Source organism: Saccostrea echinata, unplaced genomic scaffold, assembly GCF_033153115.1.
Source record: "Saccostrea echinata isolate AGI-Se365-2 ecotype Australia unplaced genomic scaffold, CSIRO_AGI_Sech_v1 ptg000054l, whole genome shotgun sequence".
Lineage (NCBI taxonomy): Eukaryota > Metazoa > Mollusca > Bivalvia > Ostreida > Ostreidae > Saccostrea > Saccostrea echinata.
The window spans coordinates 64,699,821-64,722,299 of NW_026889803.1; the positions used below are offsets into that span (position 1 = coordinate 64,699,821).

Below are 22,479 nucleotides of genomic sequence, written 5' to 3' on the forward strand. Positions count from 1 at the left end.
ACAAAAAGTACTTTCGTCGATTTTAATGGGCAGGTCAGATGGAGTTGTGAATAATAGATAGCAGAAAAATACCTCTACATGTATATTTTCATTAGCACATCTGTGTATATAAGGCTTTTTGTGAAAATTAAGTTTCTTTTATTTCAAAACACTGCTTTGCTGACATTGAAACAACTTTTTTCACATATAATGCCATTTTCACATCCTTATTTTAAGTCCTTTAAAATCCAAATATTATGGACGAATATTTTTAATTAATAATTTTTTTAATGGACTTATTTCAGTTCTAATTATTAGTTTTTGGGGGAGGGGGTGTTTTTGACATAAAAGCTGCAAGCTGCATCAATTTTAGTTGATGGAGTAATTGCTGGAGATTTATCGTTATCGAAGATATAATTATAGACTATGTTTAAGGAGTTTTATTCATACATTTTCCAAGCAAAATGGGACGTAGCATGGGGATGGAAGGGAGAGAAAGTAATAAAGGAGCATAAAAACTGCCTAAAAAAAAGAGTACTCAAAGTTGTGTGTGTGTGTGTGGGGGGGGGGGGGGGGGTTGACAGCAATAGACTCCGTATTCTTTTTAGAAAAAAGGGGGAGGGTTGCAGCCCCCTCTCCCTCTTCTGCTTACTATAATCCTTGTTACTCCTTAATTATAATTTTCTACCAAATTTTACGTCTTTAAAATTCTGGGTTACATGTCTCTGGTTCACCCACCCTACCCCTTATTAAATATTTTTCATCCTTACTGGATAATATATACATGTACTATATTTCACATATCATACTAGTACATGTAAACATATTATAGGATACCCTATCATAAAGCTTTTCTTTAACTATTCATGATAAAACACTCGTCAGTTTTTAAAGTTTTGTACGAACTAAGAACTTAAGCCTACCTATGAGTAGGCGTAGATTTTTAAAGTCAAGATTTAGTCTCCGTCTAAATCTCCGCCTTTCTGTGAATCACAGTTTGATCCGACTTTCAGGTTTAGTCGCTAATTAAGTTAGGACTAAGCTTACCTTGGTGTACCTTGGTCGTAAGCCTTTTTGAGAAACGGGCCCGTACTAGCTGCTACGAAAATGTGAAAAGTTAACAGACAGATGGACAACGAACAGCTAGACCAGAAAAAGCTTTGTTTCAAGCGAGCTAAAAAGACATCAAGAACTACTACAGGTTGTTTCTTTTATTAGAAAAAAAATTAAATATACAATTGACTATTCCATCACGTAGTTTTACAGACTTCTGGACCGTATCCTTGAGGATACTGTATGACCACATACGGCGGACACTTCGGCACCTGGCAACAACATCCGGGTTGCGGCTCTTCCAGGGAACAAATAGATTTAGGAATGTTCCAGTGGTTCACACACCTACAAAATTGTTGCGGTGGACAACAAATGTATTTTATTTCTACCATATCTTAAAGACATTGTAAGCATCCATGTAACTTGCATTTCATTGCAGAGAGAGAGAGAGAGAGAGAGAGATTTCTTCAAAAAATTCTTATCAATTCATAAAAGGATATATAAAATGTGTTAAATAATCATTTACTTCTTTCACTGGTTTCATGAATAACAACTACCTTGGTATAAAGTGAAAACAAATTTTCAAGTAAATACGGACTTTTAAGGAAGTATATATAGAGAGAGGTATGGGTTCCATTCCCATCATAATTTTTCAGAACAAATGAATGTTTGTATATGATACTTATTAACATTTGATCTTCTTTTGTGTCATTTGATCATCACAAAAAAGTGTCACAAAATGTTCTCGAGTGCACGCCGTTTGTGTGTAGGAGGGGTATATGAACATGTAACATATTGTTTGTATACTTTAATGGTGCAAGTGTAACCATACCAATTTTTCTTCCAAGTTTACAAAAGAACTTTTTCAGTAATGATAGAATAAGGTTATTATCCCTGTTAAAATTAATAGTGTACTTGAATTTACATAACGCAGAAAAAAAAATAAATTAAAAAAAAAAAAATAAAAAAGATATCATCATGTATATCTTGTTTTCAGAATTCAATAAAATCATAACTCATTGTGTATTTTACCAAAATATAGTATAAACATTTTTTTATTCCACATTTCAGAGAATGTAAACATCAGAATTGACCTTAACTTCAAAACAAACTTCATTTGCAGACAGAAGTGTTAATTAATCTCATTTTGACAGAAACAGATAATGCTTTTGGATTTTGTTCAAGAGAAAAGTTAATTAATCCCACGGGACTAGTTGTAGCTTTCACAGTTCACAGTAAGAACATTCTCAGCAGTTATCTCTCTTTGCCCTGGCATTCATTCTAATGCAAAGTTAAGGAATCTACCCCACCACCCCAGCTCCAAACTGGATGAAATAGAGAACCAAAATTAGCTTCAAAATATGTCTTACTGCCTATTCAACCAACATACCAAATTTGAACTTAATTGGTCAACTATGAAAAAAGTTATTAGAAAAAAAACAGAAAATTTGTGGACGGAAGAATGACAGATGGATAGACGGACAGACAGTGATTACTATAGGGTCCCCGCAAATTCTTGCTGGGCCCTAATTACATAAAACTATCATGACATTAGGACTCTTTGTAGTGCAGTGGTTAGAGCTTCCTTTTTTAAAATTACTAGGAATCTCAGACTCACAATTTACAAATCAGCACATGAAGTATAGGTATTATGTTCTAAATTTCTGAATTCAAGAATCTTTATCTGGAAACACTCACTAAAATTTCGATTGGCAAAATACAACAATCTTTTAACTGATGTATTTTAATTTTATTTCATGATTTTAATAACACTTTCAAAATAGTGAACCAGGAAAAATCTTGGAATGTACAATTCACCATTTTTAACTAATAAAAAATGAGCATAATAAAAAACGTTTTGCTCAGTGTTTTTTTTCAATCAAACAACAAAAAAACCCATCAAAAACAGTCATAATATTTAACAACACAAGACTAAGTTTCTGGGCCATATCCTGGGGGGTATTGAATCACTACATAGCTCGGACAGTCTGGAGTTTTACAGCACTTCCCAGGAGCAGGATCACGCAGTGTACAAATACTAGGCAAGTTCCAAGTCACACACCTAAAAGCACCCAAAATTTAATTGAAAAGCAAAAGCAAGCAAGCATTACCAGGCTACCCTGATTTTACAATAAAAGGCATGACAAAGCACCATACATAATTATGTATTATTCAGCTTGAAACCCTGAATAAAAACTTAAAATGTAATACATGTGCATGTGCAAAATGTTTTTAAAGCACAGAAAGCGAAAGCTGAACAGGAACAAAAGCTACCTCTTTTCCATTCAAAAGTGAATGAAGCAATTGAGTTTTCTGGGATTCTAGTCTGATATAACTGGCACTTACTTCTGTTTGCAGCTATAGGCACCATTAGCTGAGCATTCACAAGTCAAGTCACAGCCATCATCCCATTTATCTCCCACACTGTAATCTTTTCCTTTATAGTTGCAAGCTGGAAACAACAAAATATAATTTTCTCATTGTTCAAAACATAATGGCAGTGCAAAAATGACTGTTTTACTGTACAGTAATGACTAGCAATTCTGTTGTCTACATAGAGAACTGACAACAAAAAGTAAATGCTCTGTATAGAAATAAACATGTTCATTTTTAACATATAGTGTGTAATTACATGTACTTTCATTTCAGCCATTAAAGCTGAACAAGACTTGTAAATAAGCATAAGCCATATTAGTTTTCCTATATCCTATATCAGCATTTGGGTATATAAACCCTTTGCATTTGTTACACCTGATTGCTGTGAGTATCAAAGGTATATCTTTATACATTATCCTTTTTGTTTACGGTTTATTTCACTGAACGTGCATTTGTGTTTATTTCACTTTGTAACATTGACCCATGCAATTGATATTGAATACATTTGATAACTTTTTTTTCCTGACATGGCAGAGGCATACAGAAGTCATTTTAGTCACTCCCAAGTATGTCACAATGACAATGAAGGTAACATCCTTTCAGGTGGAGTCTGTGAAGCAAAACACATTGAACTCTGAACAAAGCTGAAGCTTATATAGGGGCTGGAGAAAGAAAGTGTTGAGAAGACTAAAACGGCCAACAAAGATAACACTTATTTTATGAATCGTGTTCAGCTTTAAGCTGAGCTTACACATTCCTATAACTACTTACTTATAAAGCCAGTAAAATTGCAGAAAACTTGTCCACAACAATCCCCAGGCTTCTTCACAACATGACACTGGGCAGGGAGGCCTTGATATACTGGACATCTGAAATTACCCATCATTCATTACCCAAGCTGTGTTTTTGTTAAAATTGACTCTAAGCTAAGAGAGGTAACTCTAGTGTTAATTTCTTAATAAAATATTGATGCCTGCTGTTTATCCGTTATTAGCCTGCTGTTTATCCGTTATTAGCCTGCTGTTTATCCGTTATTAGCTGTTTGTACCTTGGTACACATTGTGGCATTCCTGACTGATCGCTTGGACAGGTACAGTTAAGGTCACAGCCATCCACCCAGCTGTCTCCCTTCTGGTGTAATGTGCCCTTGTAGAGACACCCTGAAGCTGTAATAGGATGAGATTGTAATAAAAAGGAACTCTGTTGTAGCCTTCATTACAGAGTTATCAGAATGTTACACTGGTAACAACCAGTCATCATTACATGCTTTATAAAATGTGTTTAAATACGTACGCTGTGGTAATGGTGTGGTAGTTGTGCCATTGCTACCTGTATAAATTTAAAGTCATTTCAGTTTGAGAAACAAAATCCACTAGTTAAAAATTAAATGAAAAAAAAAAATTAAAAATATGATAACTATATAATGGTCTTTGTTTTACTCACATGTGCTGTGTCCCTGTATAGCAAACACATCTCCCAAACCCTTTTGTGCTACAAAAAAAGCAATGTTTATAAATATACATGTAGTACTCTTCACTGTAAGTAGGATTCCCCCCCCCCTACTTCATTTGATTTGCATCACTTTGTTTAGGTACTGTCATCTTGGCAACTACAAATGAAAACGAAAATAAGAAAGAATTTGAGTTTACAGAAAGTTTATACCAATAACGTGTCTTCAATGGAAAAAATATTTTTTCAGTTGGTACATGTATAACAATGAATTACAGATGAAGTGAAGCTATTTTAGCCCATTCTTTGCTAGAACTATGTTTTACTGCAGTCTCGGGTATCTGCTATAATCCTGTTTGATAATAATACATTAAGATAGAGAGAGATTGAATGCTGGTTAGTAAAACACTTACCTGATCCCCAGTTCACGGCAGAGTTGGTCATGGAGTAGAAGAATGCAGGTTTCTGCAGACCTTTCTCATAGAAGCAGTTTGAAGTAGGAGAAGTCACCATAATCCAGCCTGTTGTTGAACACTGCTGAGAGGACTGCGTCACAGAAAACTGCAGACCTGTTGACGGGTCTCTGTCAACATAATGTAAATTCATTCTAACTCATCTCTTAGTCAGAATGTTTTTTTATGTTTAACATTTTACTATACACACAGAAATATTTGGAATTTTTGTTGGAGGTAAAACACTGAATCCCTACTGTTGCATTCCAATGAATTGTTTGGGTATGGCTTTAATGTCTCCCCATGAGGAGTCGATGATCCTGTCAGATGTAAACCAGTTCAACTTGTCTGAATTTCTAGCATCAAAAACAATAAACGCCTTCTCCACTCCATGCTTGTATATGGACACCTTGATCTGAAAATACAATAATGAGTATTATCAAAAAAGATGCATTACATATTTCTGAAAATACATGTCTATTAAAAGTAACAAAAGTTGAGTGCTCAGTCTACTTTTTCCCTGGAATTTAAACCCCAAAATATACAATGTTTGTAAACATTGCTTCTCAACTCCCAACTCCCCAAGTACTTCAACAGAAGTGGGTGAGTTGTCCCACCTGGATTTTCTCTGCAAAGTCCCCATTTGCATGTATAGTACATGTACCTTTAATTTTACTGTAATTTTTTTTTATTTAAGAATCCACGTTTTAAATGTGATGAGTCATGTACATTATTGAATATTTGATTGGAATAAAGATTTTACTATAGTCTAGCTGATTTTACATGGCATTCTGTAATAAGGTAATAACACATACAGTAATTTACACACACAATGTCATTTTGTTTCGTTTCTTTCTTTCTTGACATAAGGGACAAAACATTCCTTTATAATTTTCAAAGAGGAAGGGATACTTTTTCTTAAAACCAAAATTCATGAAATGAATGTTTGAACACTTTCCTGAAACAAAAATTTGAAAATTTTTGATTTCCATTTTTTTTTTCTATTATAATGCTTTGGTTTTCTGCCAATTTTTCTCCATCTTCATGTTTTCCAAGGTCTCCTTTGACAATAAGTATCAGTATTGGCCAGATTATTGTTTTTCATTTGGGTAAATTTACAGTTGGTGCCATCTGAAAACTAATTAAGAATAGAAACCAAACCATATTTTTTAAATCATGAACCTGAAGTACATATGTATTTGATGAGCTCAACTGTGGTCATTTTATATTTATTGCATAACATTCAGTGTGTACAAGGTTTTCAAATGGGACAACTTGAAAAATATAGCAGAATGACACAAGATGTGCAATCCAGATTCATTTCTATTGCTATACCTCATCAGCAAGTCCTTTGCGTATAGAGTGCTCGTGATACAGATATATGTATGTATGTTCTGACGAAATGTACATTTTGTATTTGGTAAATTAAAATGTATCATGATACAGAAATTTTGATTTGCATATTAACATAATTGTTATGGCTGATAAGTTTTTAATACATTTTAAAACTATGGGGGAATAAAAATCTGCTGTAAGTGGGAATTTATTATAAGTGTGCCCACTGTAACCTTGTACTGTAGATCATAACACAAACCTTGTCCAAGCAGAGAGAGTTCCACTTGTTGGATGCGTCTGGTTTGTAGGGTTTATTTGGGAACAGGTTAGCAGCAGTAGGGTCCAGAGGATTGATGGTCTGTCCACCAGCCCACAACTGGAATAGGTCACCGGGTATTCCTGCCACACCCTTAAATAACAGCTGCCAGCCACTGGGTGGGGCTAAATGAAGAACATTCTTATTTCAATATTACATCTACATACACAAACCTTGTTAAGAAAGATACACACAACAGCCTGTTGTTTTACTTTCATAAAATAATAATAATTAGCACACACCATAGGCAACAAATATTTGAAAAAAGTGCTCTTAACAAACATCTACGATACAAAATAAACTCATTTTTCTCTGGGATTTACTTAATACATATACATAGAAAACTCTGATACATTTATCATTATTTGATAATATAAAGCTCCACATATACATGGACATAAAGACAAAGAAAACTCCAATACCTGTAATTGTTGCAGGTGTTGTGGCCACTGAAAATAAAGCATTCAACATAAAAAATGTTCTTGAATCAATTGTGAAACTGAATTTTAAAAATGAATCAAAATACAAAATTGAACCCAAGTTCTGCATTCATTGTCAAATGGGTAAATAGAAAACATATTTTCTAACCAGTACAAACTCCGCATGACTTAGCACATCGTTGTCTGACAGATGCGAACTGTGAACAGAAATTGTTAGCGACAGCAGTTTGACACAGGGTAGCTGAATCTGTATCCACACAAGGTTTAGAAGTTGTTGCTGCAGAATAAATCAATTCAACGTGGTGTTAAAATAAACATGTTCATAATTATTATTTCAACAATACCCTTATCTAAAAATTAGTTCAATGCAAACTGTCACTCTAAGATCATCAGATCCACAATGAACTACTACATGTTTCTTACTTGACCCTTGGCAGAGCTGGTTAAAGTTGGGACAATTTTGTTGAGCCCAAGGTTGGAAGGCCAGGCTATTACACAAACTCTTGTCATTACATTGTGGTGGTGGAGTGGTCACAGTTGAGTGATCTGTAATGTTAATATTTACCAATTTACCATTTACCAAGTGTAAATTAATGTCATCTCTATTGTCTTATATCAGGTTGCAAGAATGAGAAGAGGAGACAGACAGGCTGGAAGAGAGATACTTACGACACATGTTACAGAAAGCTGGACAGTTCCTCTGTGCCCAGTCTTTGAATGTGCCTGTACAGGCTGAGTGACCATATGAAGCACAATCTGAAATGAGATCCTGACAGCCTGCCACCGTGTTGTGACTTCCATGTGGCGGTGGTGTTGTGGTCACTGAGTTGGATGCATTACACCTGACCTGTTTACAGCACTGTCCAGTGACAGACTCCAGGTGACAATATAGAGGCAGCGCTGTATATGTAGGGCACCTGTTAAAACAAACTGTACTTACAAATCTCTGTTTCTACACAAAACTTCAGCTCATTCATACTGTGAAATCACTCATTTTCGTGGGGGTTAAATTTTCATTGTTTTAGAGGTATGAAGAGACACACAAATTCATGTCCACAAGGAAAAGTAATTTTTCAAATATTACTACTCAATAGTTCTTCTTCCAAGAAATCAAATCTTTACAAACCCATTTTTTTTCCTCAAACCACAAAAAATTTGAACCCACTAAAATATGTGACTTTACAGTATAAAAACTTGCACTGAATTCAGATATTAAACCTATTAGTTTATGAGTTGAGGTGCAATTGTCATTAAAGTGAAGGCAGCACAGACACCCTGTCCCTTCCTTTATTACTTTATTAAGCCTTACTTGGAGGTACAGGTGTAGAGACCTGCACTGTCTTTACACGTACAGCTGAAATCACATCCGTCATCCCATTTCTGGTTCACCTGATAAGCAACACCTTTGTATACACAGCCAGCTGAAACAGAGGAAACAAAATCATCACTGGCAATGTCTAAATGGTCATTTCTGACTTGGTAAAGATTTGTGTGTAATAACCTATGTGGTTCTTGTGTTATTTGTGCCAAATTGAGGAGCATACACATACAGCTTAACTGCAGAAGATATGCATCTATGATCAGAAGCATTATAAACATAAGAATATGTAAGCATATTCTGTATTTCTAGGGAATTCTTTAACATACTAGACTGAAGTTATAGGAAAAATTTGGTAAATCCAAAAAATTACAGATCCCCCCACCCCCTAAAAATTGTTGATTTTGTTTTTGTATGAAATCTGACTAACTAGAGGTTCCTGTCTGTCCACCAGATGGAGGTTGATAGTTTGGTCGGAATCCTGAATAGCCTGGCTGGTAGGTCCCTATCACAGGGAACTGACTGGGTTTGTTTGGATCAACACTGATGATCTGGCCATTACTGCTAGGACACTTAATGGTTTCACAGCAATCACCATTCACACCAGTAGGCTGAATACTGAAGCAGTTGGCTTTCTGGATATCAGTGTAAGTTGGACATCTGAAAGATCACCAGAAAAAAATTTTACTGGACTATCAGGCTTTCTACACAAAACTTGTCTAAAAGATGATTGTATAAGACTGTAGAAACATACTTGGATTTGCATTCAAAGTATCCTGTGCGTCCATCTTTACATTCACAGGAGAATTTACAATCCTGGTTCCATTTCTCGCCTTGGTTGTAAACCTTATTCTGGAATATACACTGAGCTGCAATATATAAAACAAGATATTCAATACATTACAATACCAAACATCCACAACATCAGCACCTACTCCCACCTCTCCAATGGTCAGTGTTTTTGTCCTGTTCACAATTTGTGAAGTTCATAGGATTTGCAAGCATGATCTAACTTCATTTCATCTAAAATTCAAATTTCTCATCATGGCTCAGAGTTTACGATGAAGCTAACTTACAGGTGACTTGTGGGACTTGTGAAGAGCTGATGGGATATCCTGATCCCGGGAACACAGTGACAGAGGAGGGAGTAGTGATTTGGATGGTAGGATTTGGTGGAGGCATTGAGGCGGGGGGCTTTCCTGGGGCTGGAGTGGGGTTCAGCTGAGGGATAGGATTGTATGTTCCATATCCTGGAACATCACAAGTCAGAGACTGACAGCACTGTCCAGGGACATTGACAAGTTTACAGTAGCTGGGGAGAGTCGCAGGGAAGTGTGGACATCTGGAATAAAAATTCTAATGATAATTCTCTTCTTATAAAAAAAAAATACTAAAATAAAATTCAGTATCAAGGCATTTTGGAAAATTAATGCGTCTGATCAAGTGGGAAAAATTAGCCTAAAATAAATCAAAGTTTATGATGCATCAGACATGAAACAAAATCCTGCAAAAAGTTAACCCCCCCCCCCCCCTTGATGTCTTAAACAAAAATCAAATATGCTATAATTAAAGGTGATTTCTACATTTTACAGATTGTTGACTGCATCAAAATTAATTATGGCATATTTCCTTCAGTTTAAAAAAAAAATGCAATTTTAAAATAGGAATGACTATAGAAATACCATATGATATTTGTACTGTACTGAGATCTACATGAATTGTTTCCTAAAGTTTTGCCAAAATATAATCTGAAACAAAAGAGTTCAAGGCTTTTTTGCCTCATGTAATTTCTCAGAGTTGAACAGATAATATACAAGTAAATATTTTTCCTGTCTGCATTGCTATTCAGTTGACACAAAAAGCTTACTTGGATGTGCAGCGATACAGTCCAGTATTGGCATTCTCACATGTACAGACATATTTACAACCATCATCCCAAGACTGACCCTGGTTGTAGATCTTTCCATTATAAATACACACATCTATAATCATAGAGACATTAAAGGTCTGAATAACATAAAGAACCATTAACACCTCGTTATTAATACTTCAATTCTTCAACATTAGTGAAGGGAACAAACTTACGTCGGCCTCCAAATGTTGGGGGATTGAATGTCCCAGGCTGCCAGCCAGTGCCGGTGAAACTACTGTGCGTTCCCACTGGGAAGATGTTCAGCCCATTAGGAGAGGGTGTAACAGGACCATCAATGAACGGTGTGTATGACCCACAGTCTGGCTTCTCACAGCACTTGTCGTTAGGGTCAGGTTGGAGAGTACAGACGGAGGGGAGACCAGAGTAAGCCTGGCATCTGTTTCAATAGAAAGAATGTTGAACCAAATGTGGTACAAGCCGTATTATTTTTTATAAGACACAGGCTGTATTTATCAGACCACAGGCAGATGAGGTTTAAATTTTCATGATTACAGACCTGGCATTGCACTTGTATTTATTGGAGGCTGGATCTTCACAGGTGCAGACATAATCACAACCCACATTCCAAGTAGCTCCCTTAGCATACAAACTGTTGTCCACATACAGACATTTGTCTGAAATACAAATTACCATTTATAGTTTATATCATTTCAGTAAAAAATAACATTTCTCAACTCTATTAAAAATACATCTGAAAAAGTACATGAAATAAATTGATTCTTTACTTTGCTATATCTGTATTTTGTTAAATCTGTATAACGAATTCCATAAAGTATACATAGCAAATTCGCAATATAGATATTTTCATTTAAGTAACTACCAAATGTATTTCAGGGAGTATAAAATACAATATTTACCTTTGGGTTCAAAAGTTTTCGAATAATTGAGTTTCAAATATAAATACTTACAACATTAATGGCAGTTCAATATTTTAAAAATTGAAAATTTGCCATAAAAATGTATGAAAATTTCATTATTTTTAACTTCTACGGAACACAAAATCAGTTCGCTATATCCATAAATTTGCTATATCCAAGTTCGTATATCCATAAAATTTTACAGGGAATTGTAAAGGATTTCTCCAGGGATTGCAAAAAACTTTGCTATATCCATAAATTCCCTGTATCCTTGTTTGTACTAAACAAGTTTTACTGTAGCCAAGTAATTTCATAGAAATAAAAGATTAAAACAAGGAAAGTTCAGGTAAATATTATCTCCTTTCTGTGATTATAAATTTTCCTAAATTACCCATGGGTTTGATGGTTGAGATTGACATGACAGTGGTAGCTGTGGTGGTGGGTGCTGTTGGTGGTACTGGGGTGGTGGCATTGTAGTTAAAGTCACATTTAGCAATGGTACAACAACGGTCATTCGGGTCATACGTCCTGTAGCACTGAGGAGGAAGATTGTAGTACTTCTGGCATCTGAAATATTTACCATGCTTTGTACTCAAATTCATGGGAGAAGTGAGGTATTATAAAGCTAGGACGTGTTTGTTTCAAATAATACGATATATGACAATGTTTACCTATCAGTACACTTGTAAAGTCCCTTTGGAGCATCAATACATTCACAGTTGTAATCACATCCATCAGTCCAAGTGCTTCCCTGGTTATACAGTGCACCCTTGTACACACAGACATCTAAAACAATTGAAAAATGCTATTAGTTACACAGTTAGTTTGGGATCTATTACGGAGTCATCCAGGGTGTGTAATAGAAACCTGTATTAGGTCATGAAGCCCAGTACGACTTTCCACTTCACCTGGCCTTGCCCTAATTTGAATTTCCATTTCCCACCCTGGATGACCCCCTATATAGGTCCCATTAGCTATTATCCTGCTGAAGACCCACCTTTACCAAATTTTTATTTACTGTTTTAGAGTTCAGTAACATATTAAATAAAATATAATTCAAATCTCATTGAACATCATATATCCTCAATATTACATTATCACAGTTGAAGATACAAGCAAAAAATTCAACAAACTGTTTTCCGCTGCCTTTTAATTTGTTTACAATAAGTTCATGTACAACAGAATCTTGCACCTGATGTTTAATACACCCCCTGTTCGGAGTGTGTTATAAAATTTCAAGGCATCACATGAACTGTTTTTAGCCAAATAATATTCTACAAATTTGTCTGAAGTAGGATGAAGGTACTTGCAAAGTGTAAAATGTATACGATTGTACATTAAAAAAAATTTTCTGATAATTTTTAATGAATTCACTTCGAAATAGTGAAACTTCAGTTTATTTTTACATGTAATTGCATGCATTTTTTCTATCTTTCAGATGAATTGTTTTTTTTTACATGTACTTTTAAATCAATTTTGTATTTTTGCACAAAATAATAAATAAACTTCAAGAGTGTCCAGGACACTGAATTGATAAGGGTCTTACTTCGTTTGCCTGTTCCACCAAATCCTACATTAGGGTACTGGTTAGTTCCTGTAAAGGAGCCAGCCACACTTGTGGGTACCACAATCGGAACCTGTGTGGTAGTAATGCCTGGACGTGGTGGGAGGGGTGGTGCAGGGGTGGGGTACCTGTTACAGTCAGGAACCAGACAACAGGCATCCTTAGGATCGGTAACTAGGCGACAGCTGCTAGGCAAGTTGTTGAATGTCTTACACCTAGAAGATATACATGATCAATAAATACCACACATTTTACATTGTTAATGGTGCAGGTGATTAGACTATGACTGCTATTTCAATTCTACTAACTGCTTACTGGTACTCGTCATTCTATGACATCTGTATACCTTCAATTCTAGCCTTATTTGTCAGTATGTATGCTTCTCCTATGAGAAGTATCTCAATTCTAGCCATATCATATAATGTTGGTGCAAGAAATTTTCAGATGTTCACCATCTCAAATCTCAATTTTAGGCTTATTAGCAGGAATCCTTTCTACAATAGCTATCTAGGTTCTGGACTTACTTGTTGGTACAGGTGATCAGTCCTTTTGATGGCTCCTCACAGCGACATGTTCTATCACATCCATCAGACCAGGATTGGCCTTGTGTGTAGTACACTCCCTTATAGCTACAGAAACCTGTCAACCAATAGAATACAACACTAGCACAACATAGCAATGTATAACAGATTTATACTTGTACTGTAAACCAATTTTTATTCGCTACAACTGTTACTGGCGATTCGAAACATTGAAATCTATCTGCTATTACTTTTCGTGTCTTATGAAACAATGTACATAAATGTCCATTAGAAAAATTGATTTTGTGGTGAGAAATATTCATGAGTAAAATAAGGTTGCTGAACTGTGGTTATTTTTCGCTTGCAAATAAAAGTTGGTTTACAGTACTCAAGAAATACTGTACAAATTCTTTGACATACTAAAGGTAAATTCCAATAAGTTGTTCTATATATATATACAGAGAAGTAGCCTTTTGATTTTGATCTGTTACCTGTTTCTGGAGCTACGGTGATTGGAGCTGGCTGGCCAGGTTTGGGTGTTGGAGGAACTGCAGAATAAAATTTACATTTTAAATATCTTACAATTTTAAAGAAGACTTGAACATTACCTGCATCCAATATCTTGTAACAAATGAAAGATGCTATGTAATTCTAACTCTTTTGGTTCCCATTTTCACTAATCTACCTTTAATTCATTCAAGATATGATCCCACGCCAGTCAATCACAGGATGTTTGCAATTTCAATTAATTTTTGGCTTCTACTTTGATGATTTGGTAACAGGTAAAAATTGGACTTACATGAACTCATAAAGATATTTTAGGAATGACTCTAATTCTTGGTCAAATTATTCGAGTATAACCTGGTTTGGGTCAGTTTACGCTTTATAATCCGCAAAGCGGATTATAAAACAGCGTAAACTGACCCAAACCAGGTTATAATCGAATAATTTGGCCAAGAATTAGAGTCATTTCTTATAATTTAATTTTAAAATCATTAAATAACTATGGATGTAAAATTTCGTTACTTTTTATAAGTTCAAATTTGCCGCTCAATAATACAACCGTAGTAACGGAAGTAATAGAAGTGATGGGAATCTAGGGGAGGTAAAAACTGATACATAGGCCTAGCAGCCATGTTGGTTGTTTACATGTGGTAAGATCGAATTATTCTTTGAAATTAAAAGTACATTTTTTAAATCTGGAATTTTCCATGAATCCCGAGGACTGGAAATGAGAGGATTGTATGGATACAGATGATTCAGCTGGTTGTCAGGGGGGGGGGTGTCCCCATACCAAACCAGGTTATACAGAAATAATTTGTGTTCCTTTTTAGATATTAACCAATCAGAGGCTAGAATACAAACAAAATTAAATTATAATCATATAATGTATATGTCCTAAATAGTTAACATTTACTTACCTATGCTGTGGAAGTCTAATCTAGACTCTCTGTTTTTCTAGAACATTACATCTAACAATGCCAAATATTTACAAAATTACACTCTTTCTTAAATTTTTTCATAACTTACTGAAAGGTCTGGGAGTAGGTTTGTAAGATTACACTTATTCCTATATTGTCTATTCCTTAACTTCTGATAGGTCTTGGGAGTAGGGCTGTTAGATTAAACTTATCTACTTAATCACTAGCTGATAGGTCTGTGAAAAGGGTTGTTAGATTACACTGATTCCTACATTGTCTATTTTAAATCTTACAGATAGGTCTGGGAGTACAGATGTTAGATTGCACTTACTTCTACATTGTCCATTCCGTAACTTATTTAGAGGTCTGGAAGTAGGGTTGTTACATTACACTTAATCCTACATAGTCTTTTCGGTAACTTACTGATAGGTCTGGGCGTAGGATTCTGTGAGTAGTCACAGTATGGGATCCTGCAGCATTTGTTAAATGGATCAACAATCAGCTGACATTGAGCTGGGAGTCCAACATACTTTGTACACCTGAAGTAAATACAGTTATCAAAGTGTTACAGTCCATAAATATTAATGTATTTGGTTAAAATACTTGGGGCAAAAGATATTTGTTATGGCTTATATCATGTTGTCAGAATTATGCAAAATTAATAATAGTATTTTTAAAAATGTTCTTTAAGTACAGCTGTTCAATAAAGCTTACAATTCTAAATGAACTGGAGGGGTAATACATGTAAACAAAGTATGTAGAGACTTACTTTTCGGTACACTTGTACTGGCCTATCATGCCATTGACACATTCACACGAGTAAGAACAGCCGTCGTCCCACTTCTGTCCTGTGGTATACTGTTTTCCCTTGTAAACACAGCCTAGTAACAAACATACCAGACTTACAGGTCTCACACTGCTTACACATCAGGTTATAATGAAATTCATGATAATATTCCCCATTTTTTTCTTTATCAGTATCACTTTCCTATATAAAGGTTAATGAACAACCCCACTCACCTTTCACAATGTATTCAAATAACATTATTTTCATACATTAAAAAAATGGGGTTTTTTTATCTTCTGTCTCTATACATGTATATACATGAACTGTGTATTTGCATTCTTTGAGATTCACCTACAGACTGATCTACAAGGTAAATTTACCTGGCTGTGGTGGCAGACCTATAAAGAACAGGTATGGATTGTTATATGTGTGCAAAGTGGCATTTAATATAAAATTAGAAGCAATGCCTACAACCATGCAAATGTATGAGACTTATTATAATATACATGTATGTTATGTCACAGAAATAACCATCAAATGTAATGTTTATCCCAAAAATTTATGAAATTAACATCACACAAAAATGTTTAAGGTATGCAGCTTAAAATCAATTTGTATGCCTTCAAGAGACTATGACAAGACTAAACAGAGTACAACTGAATAAGTATCACAGGCAGTATTCTGACAAATAATGACACCTACCTGGTGAGGGGGTGGGGATTTTGCCGATTCCAGTGATAACTCCGGGGGCCACTGTGGTGGGGGGTGTGTTGATTCCTATCAGTGGTGTCACACTTGCCGGTGAACATGAAGGAATCTTACAACAAGATGGATCTGAGGGGTCGGGAACCAGAGAGCAGGACGCTGGAACACTAGTATATACAGCACATCTGTAAAACAAATGAATTCAAGAAAATTAATTTTACGTCATGAGCTTTATTGCCAGACACTGAAAATATAGGGTACAGAATAATTCACTTGTTAATGAAAACAAAATTCAAATAAAAATTCTCTGAAGACAAATAAATAACTAAAGCCAACTATATTAATATTTTACTGAGTTCCACACACCTCTCTTGGCAACGGAACAGATTGGACGTGGAATTCTCACAGCGACACGACAAGTCACATCCGTCATACCACAGCTGTCCTTGCTGATAGAGGCTTCCCTTGTAGGAACAGTATTCTGTAAACAGGTGAAACATACTCACACTACATGTGTATTTCATCTTAAAGTAAAAATTTATTTAATGCTTACAATAAAAGCAGTGTCAATTGAGGCATCATACAGATAGATCCTTACTAGGGTCAATTTCAGAATATGTCCATTTTAATGCAAAAATACTTTTTTTTAACATGATATTAATCAATGTTATATAGGCAGTCACAATTTTTCCACGGAAATTTGTCCCAGTGTACGTAAAGTACATGTAAGGCATATAGTGGAAATCTAAGAAATCTGTGTAATTTTCTACCTGCAGATTAAATAGAAATTGTCATTTTGCAGAATTATGACCCATGGAAAAGTAGTATGTTTAAAGTAATTAGATCTGTAATTGTCTTACTTGGTTGAGATGGTCCAGGGATAGGAGTGGGGGTGGTGCTGCCAGGGAGGGGGGCTGGTGGGGTGGGGGTGGACAGGGGAGTACAATATGGCTTCTCGCAGCAGCGGTCAGCAGGATCCTCCACCAAAGTACAGTAGTTTGGAAGATTGGCGTATCTTGGACATCTGAATGGGATATGGTAAATTGGGTCAAAAATAGTTCTTGGTTTAGTAATAGTTACTTTTAATGTTGATTCAATCCTGTCAAATCTGTGACATTTTTATTTTGCTTAAAAAAAACATTCACAATAAACTCAAGCATTTCATTCTATATGTTACACAATTAAACACACTGGTTCATATTCATCAAAGGTAAATATGTTTAAAATAAAATGTTCTCTCAGTTCCAAAATAATATATACTAAAGTAATGTAGGTATGATGATTTCTGAACAGGTGCTCCCAGTATACTTACTTCTCTGTACATCTGTATTGTCCATTGTATGCATCTACACATTCACAGGAATAGGTACAACCATCATCCCATTTCTGTCCTTGGCTGTAAAACGTGCCTTTGTAAACACAGGAATCTACCAAAAATTTACAGTACCATTAATTAAAACATAATCAAGTTTACAGTATCATTAATTAAAGCATACTTATAGCATACAATGTACTCAAATTTATAGTACCATAAATTAGAACATACTCAAATTTATAGTATCATTAATCAAAACATACTCAAATTTATAGTATCATTAATTAAAAGATACTCAAATTTCAGATATTCCATTTTAGAGTAGTGCATTCGTATTTCTGTGAAAATACTGATCTTGCTGAGAAGACTTACTCCTGTTTCCTGTGACTGAGGTTCCTGTCTGAGGGGACACTATAATGGTTCCTGGGACCCCCGTCACAATGGTGTCGGGATTAGTACTGTTGGGGTTCAGACATTGAGGGACCTGACAACAAGTGTCTTTAGGATCTGTCACCAGAGTACATCCCTTTGATAGAGTCTGATAAGTGGGGCACCTATAAACAGATTAGAATACACCCTTGTCATATCATCTAATAAGTGGGGCACCTGTTAACAATAGAGTCTGATAAGTGGGGCACCTATAAACAGATTAGAATACACCCTTGTCATATCATCTAATAAGTGGGGCACCTGTTAACAACAGAGTCTGATAAGTGGGGCACCTATAAACAGATTAGAACACATGCTTCTCATATCATTTAATAAGTGGGGCACCTGTTAACAAAACAGTGTACACCTTTTAATAAAGTCTAATAACTTGTGAACCTAATGTATCTACATATTATGGAATCAATACAATGTATGAAAATGATGATTGTAGGGCAAAGTTTTAGCTTGATTTTTACATGACAACTGTCCTGACAGCTGATCTGTCTTACCTGTCCTGACAGCTGATTTGTCTTACCTGTCCTGGCAGCTGATTTGTCTTACCTGTCCTGACATTTGATATGTCTTACCTGTCCTGGCAGTTGATTTGTCCACTCTTGGCATCATCACACCTACAGGTCTTGTCACATCCCACACGAAGCACCTGTCCTTGTTTGACTATAACTCCATTGTACAAACAGAACTCTGTAAGGGAATCAAATTAAAAATTGGGAAATTTAAAGATAACAATATACTGTTATTAGAGTAAGTGTAATCATATTTTAACCAATTTTTCCAAAAAAAAATATACACACATCTGCATGGGTGTAGATCATAATAATAAATTGCCTTTCTAAATCTAGCTCTATAATCCACCCTTCTAAATATCACTTTTGAAATGGAAAAAAAAAAAAACAGTTCACCCAGAAACCAGTTACTCCTGTGTCCCTTGAGGAAGAAAGTTTGATTTTGTTAGCATAAATACTGATTACATGTCTGAGGATGGTTGGGGTTGGAACAGAATTCAGTTTCTTAGTAGAAATTCTGATTACATTTCAGTGGAGAAGGGGTTATAGCAGAAATTCCAACTTTTAGTAAAGGGGTGGGGTGGAAGGTTAGGTTTCATAGCAATAATACTGTGTACCTGTTGTTGGAGGGGTGGGGGACATGTTTGGTGCTGGGGTTGGATTCACACAGTTGGGTTTTCTACAGCAAGGCTGGGCTGGATCAATTTCCAAGCGACAAGAAGAAGGCAAGCTAGGATATCTCTTACAACTGGAAAAAAGCATCAAAATAAAACAAATTCATTACTTTAAATAAGGAATCCTCGTATTTAAAGTGACATTAATTAATATTAGTGAATATTTCTCATTTATAATTAAGACTAACTTGTAATATTAATGACAGCAAGAAATTTTTATCACTTTCTTTTTAGTTTTACTACATGTAACACAAAAAATATTCTTTTCAACAACTGCTCTTCAATTATTGTGATTTAAAGAAAACTTCATCACAATTACCAAATTAATCATGCAATACCCCTCCCTCCTCTCTTCTGTCAAATGATCAAGCAAAGTTTAATGAAACCTCTTTTTTGGCCCTTAACTAAATTTAATTCCATATTCATTAAAATTTGGTAATATTAAGTCCTGGGGACCTGTGAATTAGCTTTGCTTTATCCATGAGTTATTGTATCTTTATGATGAATTTCTTAAAGTTTAAAGAAAATTCACAATATACATGTCCTTCTTATGGCTACCAAGTATGTTCAAGGAAGTATTTAATACAAAACTTGCCTTGGAGAAATAAGTATTCTGTTGAATTCAATTTCAATCATAAATACTTTGAGACCTTGAAACATGAGTTATAATAGTTGTTTTTATAACCTCTATGGGACACAAAAATCAATTCACTATAACCCCTAAATTCATTATATCAGAATTCTCTTTATATGTCGCTGTAAAATTTTACAAGAAATCATTTAATATCATTTTGCTGGGAACTCCAAAAAATTGCTATATCTGTTAATGGTTAGACTTGAACATGTTGAATCTGCACTAAATTGGAATGACATCAATTTCTTGACTTATTTAAGCTTTCTTGAGATATTTTTAAAAAAAAATTTGAATTAACATGCTGATAAATTTTGTTAAGAAGACCTCACTTGAGCCCCTGGCTCAGGTGAGCTAATAAGAAAATACTGAATGTAAATAAAATGATCCTGAATTTCGAACACAAGATATAAAAGATTATCTCACATGTCATTACAGGAGTATCTTCCTGTGGTAGCATCCTGACACACACAGTCATATGAGCAGCCATCTCTCCATCTCTGGCCTTGCTGGTAAAGCGATCCCTTGTAGTAACAGGCATCTGAAAAATTTAACAATCAGTACCTCAGAAAGCTTATAGGCTTTGTGATATTGTGGCTCCTTCCCGATACATCACTGAACAGATATATGGATGGATATACAGAGTGATTCCTCTGTTCTCTCGTGTCTGCGGACAAGACAGATTTATAAAAATATATTTCATAAATTATCTACTAGTGTAAAATTATGTAATTTCATTTGGGGAAGGGGGCTCATCTCTGTGAACTGTTGAAATTTCACATTTTCATTGAAAAGCTATTTTGTGGCCTTCCTATTTGGGGGAAAAGAACACAATTTTAATGAAAATTTTTTCAATTTCAGTCTTCTTAGTTGTTGAAAAATAATGGGCAAGAGTTACCCATGAAATTCATGGATAGTGGCCCATGTCCCTTGATAATTATCATGAGGATTTCAAAATACTCAAGTTCATCATGTTGGTTTACAAGAAGCAATGTCCACCCAGTGTTTCATTTTTTTCTGGTGACCAAGATCCTGTTAAAATGAGTTTATTCTTATGATGAATAAGCATTCTGTTACATTAATCTTCATTGTTTCTAACTTTGCTAAATTACTGAAAAAGAATTTCACACTTCACCTTCCATCAACCAGGAGTAATATGCATGAATCATAAGCTTATGGATGGGGGTTGCAATACTTCCTGTTGTCAGTTTTAGGGTTGTGGTGCATTACTTACTGTCATTTGGGGGTTGCGGTGCATTACCTACAGTTGACATTTCGGGTTTGTGGAGCATTACTTACTGTTGACAGTTGAGGGTTGTGGTGCATTACTTACTGTTGACAGTTGAGGGTTTTGGAGCATTACTTACTGTTGACAGTTGAGGGTTGTGGAGCATTACTTACTGTTGACAGTTGAGGGTTGTGGAGCATTACTTACTATTGACAGTTGAGGGTTGTGGAGCATTACTTACTATTGACAGTTGAGGGTTGTGGAGCATTACTTACTGTCATTTGGGGGTTGCGGTGCATTACTTACTGTTGACATTTCGGGTTTGTGGAGCATTACTTACTGTTGACAGTTGAGGGTTGTGGTGCATTACTTACTGTCATTTGGGGGTTGCGGTGCATTACTTACGGTTGACATTTCAGGTTTGTGGAGCATTACTCACTGTTGACAGTTGAGGGTTGTGGTGCATTATTTACTGTTGACAGTTGAGGGTTGTGGAGCATTACTTACTGTTGACAGTTGGGGGTTGCAGTGCATTACTTACTGTTGACAGTTGGGGTTTGTGGTGCATTACTTACTGTTGACAGTTGGGGGTTGTGGTGCATTACTTTCTGTTGACAGTTGGGGGTTGTGGTGCATTACTTACTGTTGACATATAGAGGTTGTGATGCATTACTTACTGTTGACAGTTGAGGGTTGTGGTGCATTACTTACTGTTGACAGTTGGGGGTTGTGGTGCATTACTTACTGTTGACAGTTGGGGGTTGTGGAGCATTACTTACTGTTGACAGTTGGGGGTTGCGGTGCATTACTTACTGTTGACAGTTGAGGGTTGTGGTGCATTACTTACTTTGACAGTTGAGGGTTGTGGTGCATTACTTACTGTTGACATTTTGGGGTTGTGGTGCATTACTTACTGTTGATAGTTGGGGGTTGCGGTGCATTACTTACTGTTGATAGTTGGGGGTTGCGGTGCATTACTTACTGTTGACAGTTGAGGGTTGTGGTGCATTACTTACTGTTGACAGTTGGGGGTTGTGGTGCATTACTTACTGTTGATAGTTGGGGGTTGCGGTGCATTACTTACTGTTGACAGTTGGGGGTTGCGGTGCATTACTTACTGTTGACAGTTGAGGGTTGTGGTGCATTACTTACTGTTGACATTTGGGGGTTGC

At 35.6% G+C, this 22,479-nt stretch overlaps 1 protein-coding gene across 1 annotated transcript in view; it reads right to left on the minus strand.

The window, feature by feature from the left end:
* Positions 1–1,222: 1,222 nt before the first annotated feature.
* Positions 1,223–22,479, minus strand: part of LOC133171747 (uncharacterized) — a 36,761-nt gene continuing 15,504 nt past the window's right edge. The window contains exons 20-55 of the mRNA XM_061306540.1: positions 20,506–20,620; positions 19,392–19,522; positions 18,838–18,952; positions 18,194–18,375; positions 17,819–17,933; positions 17,367–17,530; positions 16,873–16,987; positions 16,504–16,691; positions 16,182–16,199; positions 15,784–15,895; positions 15,438–15,553; positions 14,085–14,141; positions 13,597–13,711; positions 13,055–13,287; positions 12,180–12,294; positions 11,900–12,075; positions 11,148–11,265; positions 10,804–11,027; positions 10,586–10,700; positions 9,795–10,060; positions 9,473–9,587; positions 9,149–9,378; positions 8,710–8,821; positions 8,070–8,317; positions 7,824–7,946; positions 7,549–7,677; positions 7,383–7,409; positions 6,904–7,085; positions 5,567–5,724; positions 5,271–5,440; positions 4,852–4,899; positions 4,702–4,737; positions 4,457–4,574; positions 4,180–4,277; positions 3,379–3,484; positions 1,223–1,377 (exon numbers count right to left, since the gene is read on the minus strand). Of these exons, the coding sequence (XP_061162524.1) occupies positions 1,230–1,377; positions 3,379–3,484; positions 4,180–4,277; positions 4,457–4,574; positions 4,702–4,737; positions 4,852–4,899; positions 5,271–5,440; positions 5,567–5,724; positions 6,904–7,085; positions 7,383–7,409; positions 7,549–7,677; positions 7,824–7,946; positions 8,070–8,317; positions 8,710–8,821; positions 9,149–9,378; positions 9,473–9,587; positions 9,795–10,060; positions 10,586–10,700; positions 10,804–11,027; positions 11,148–11,265; positions 11,900–12,075; positions 12,180–12,294; positions 13,055–13,287; positions 13,597–13,711; positions 14,085–14,141; positions 15,438–15,553; positions 15,784–15,895; positions 16,182–16,199; positions 16,504–16,691; positions 16,873–16,987; positions 17,367–17,530; positions 17,819–17,933; positions 18,194–18,375; positions 18,838–18,952; positions 19,392–19,522; positions 20,506–20,620 (4,838 nt within the window). The 3' untranslated portion in view covers positions 1,223–1,229. The remainder of the gene's footprint in view (positions 1,378–3,378; positions 3,485–4,179; positions 4,278–4,456; positions 4,575–4,701; positions 4,738–4,851; positions 4,900–5,270; positions 5,441–5,566; positions 5,725–6,903; positions 7,086–7,382; positions 7,410–7,548; positions 7,678–7,823; positions 7,947–8,069; positions 8,318–8,709; positions 8,822–9,148; positions 9,379–9,472; positions 9,588–9,794; positions 10,061–10,585; positions 10,701–10,803; positions 11,028–11,147; positions 11,266–11,899; positions 12,076–12,179; positions 12,295–13,054; positions 13,288–13,596; positions 13,712–14,084; positions 14,142–15,437; positions 15,554–15,783; positions 15,896–16,181; positions 16,200–16,503; positions 16,692–16,872; positions 16,988–17,366; positions 17,531–17,818; positions 17,934–18,193; positions 18,376–18,837; positions 18,953–19,391; positions 19,523–20,505; positions 20,621–22,479) is intronic.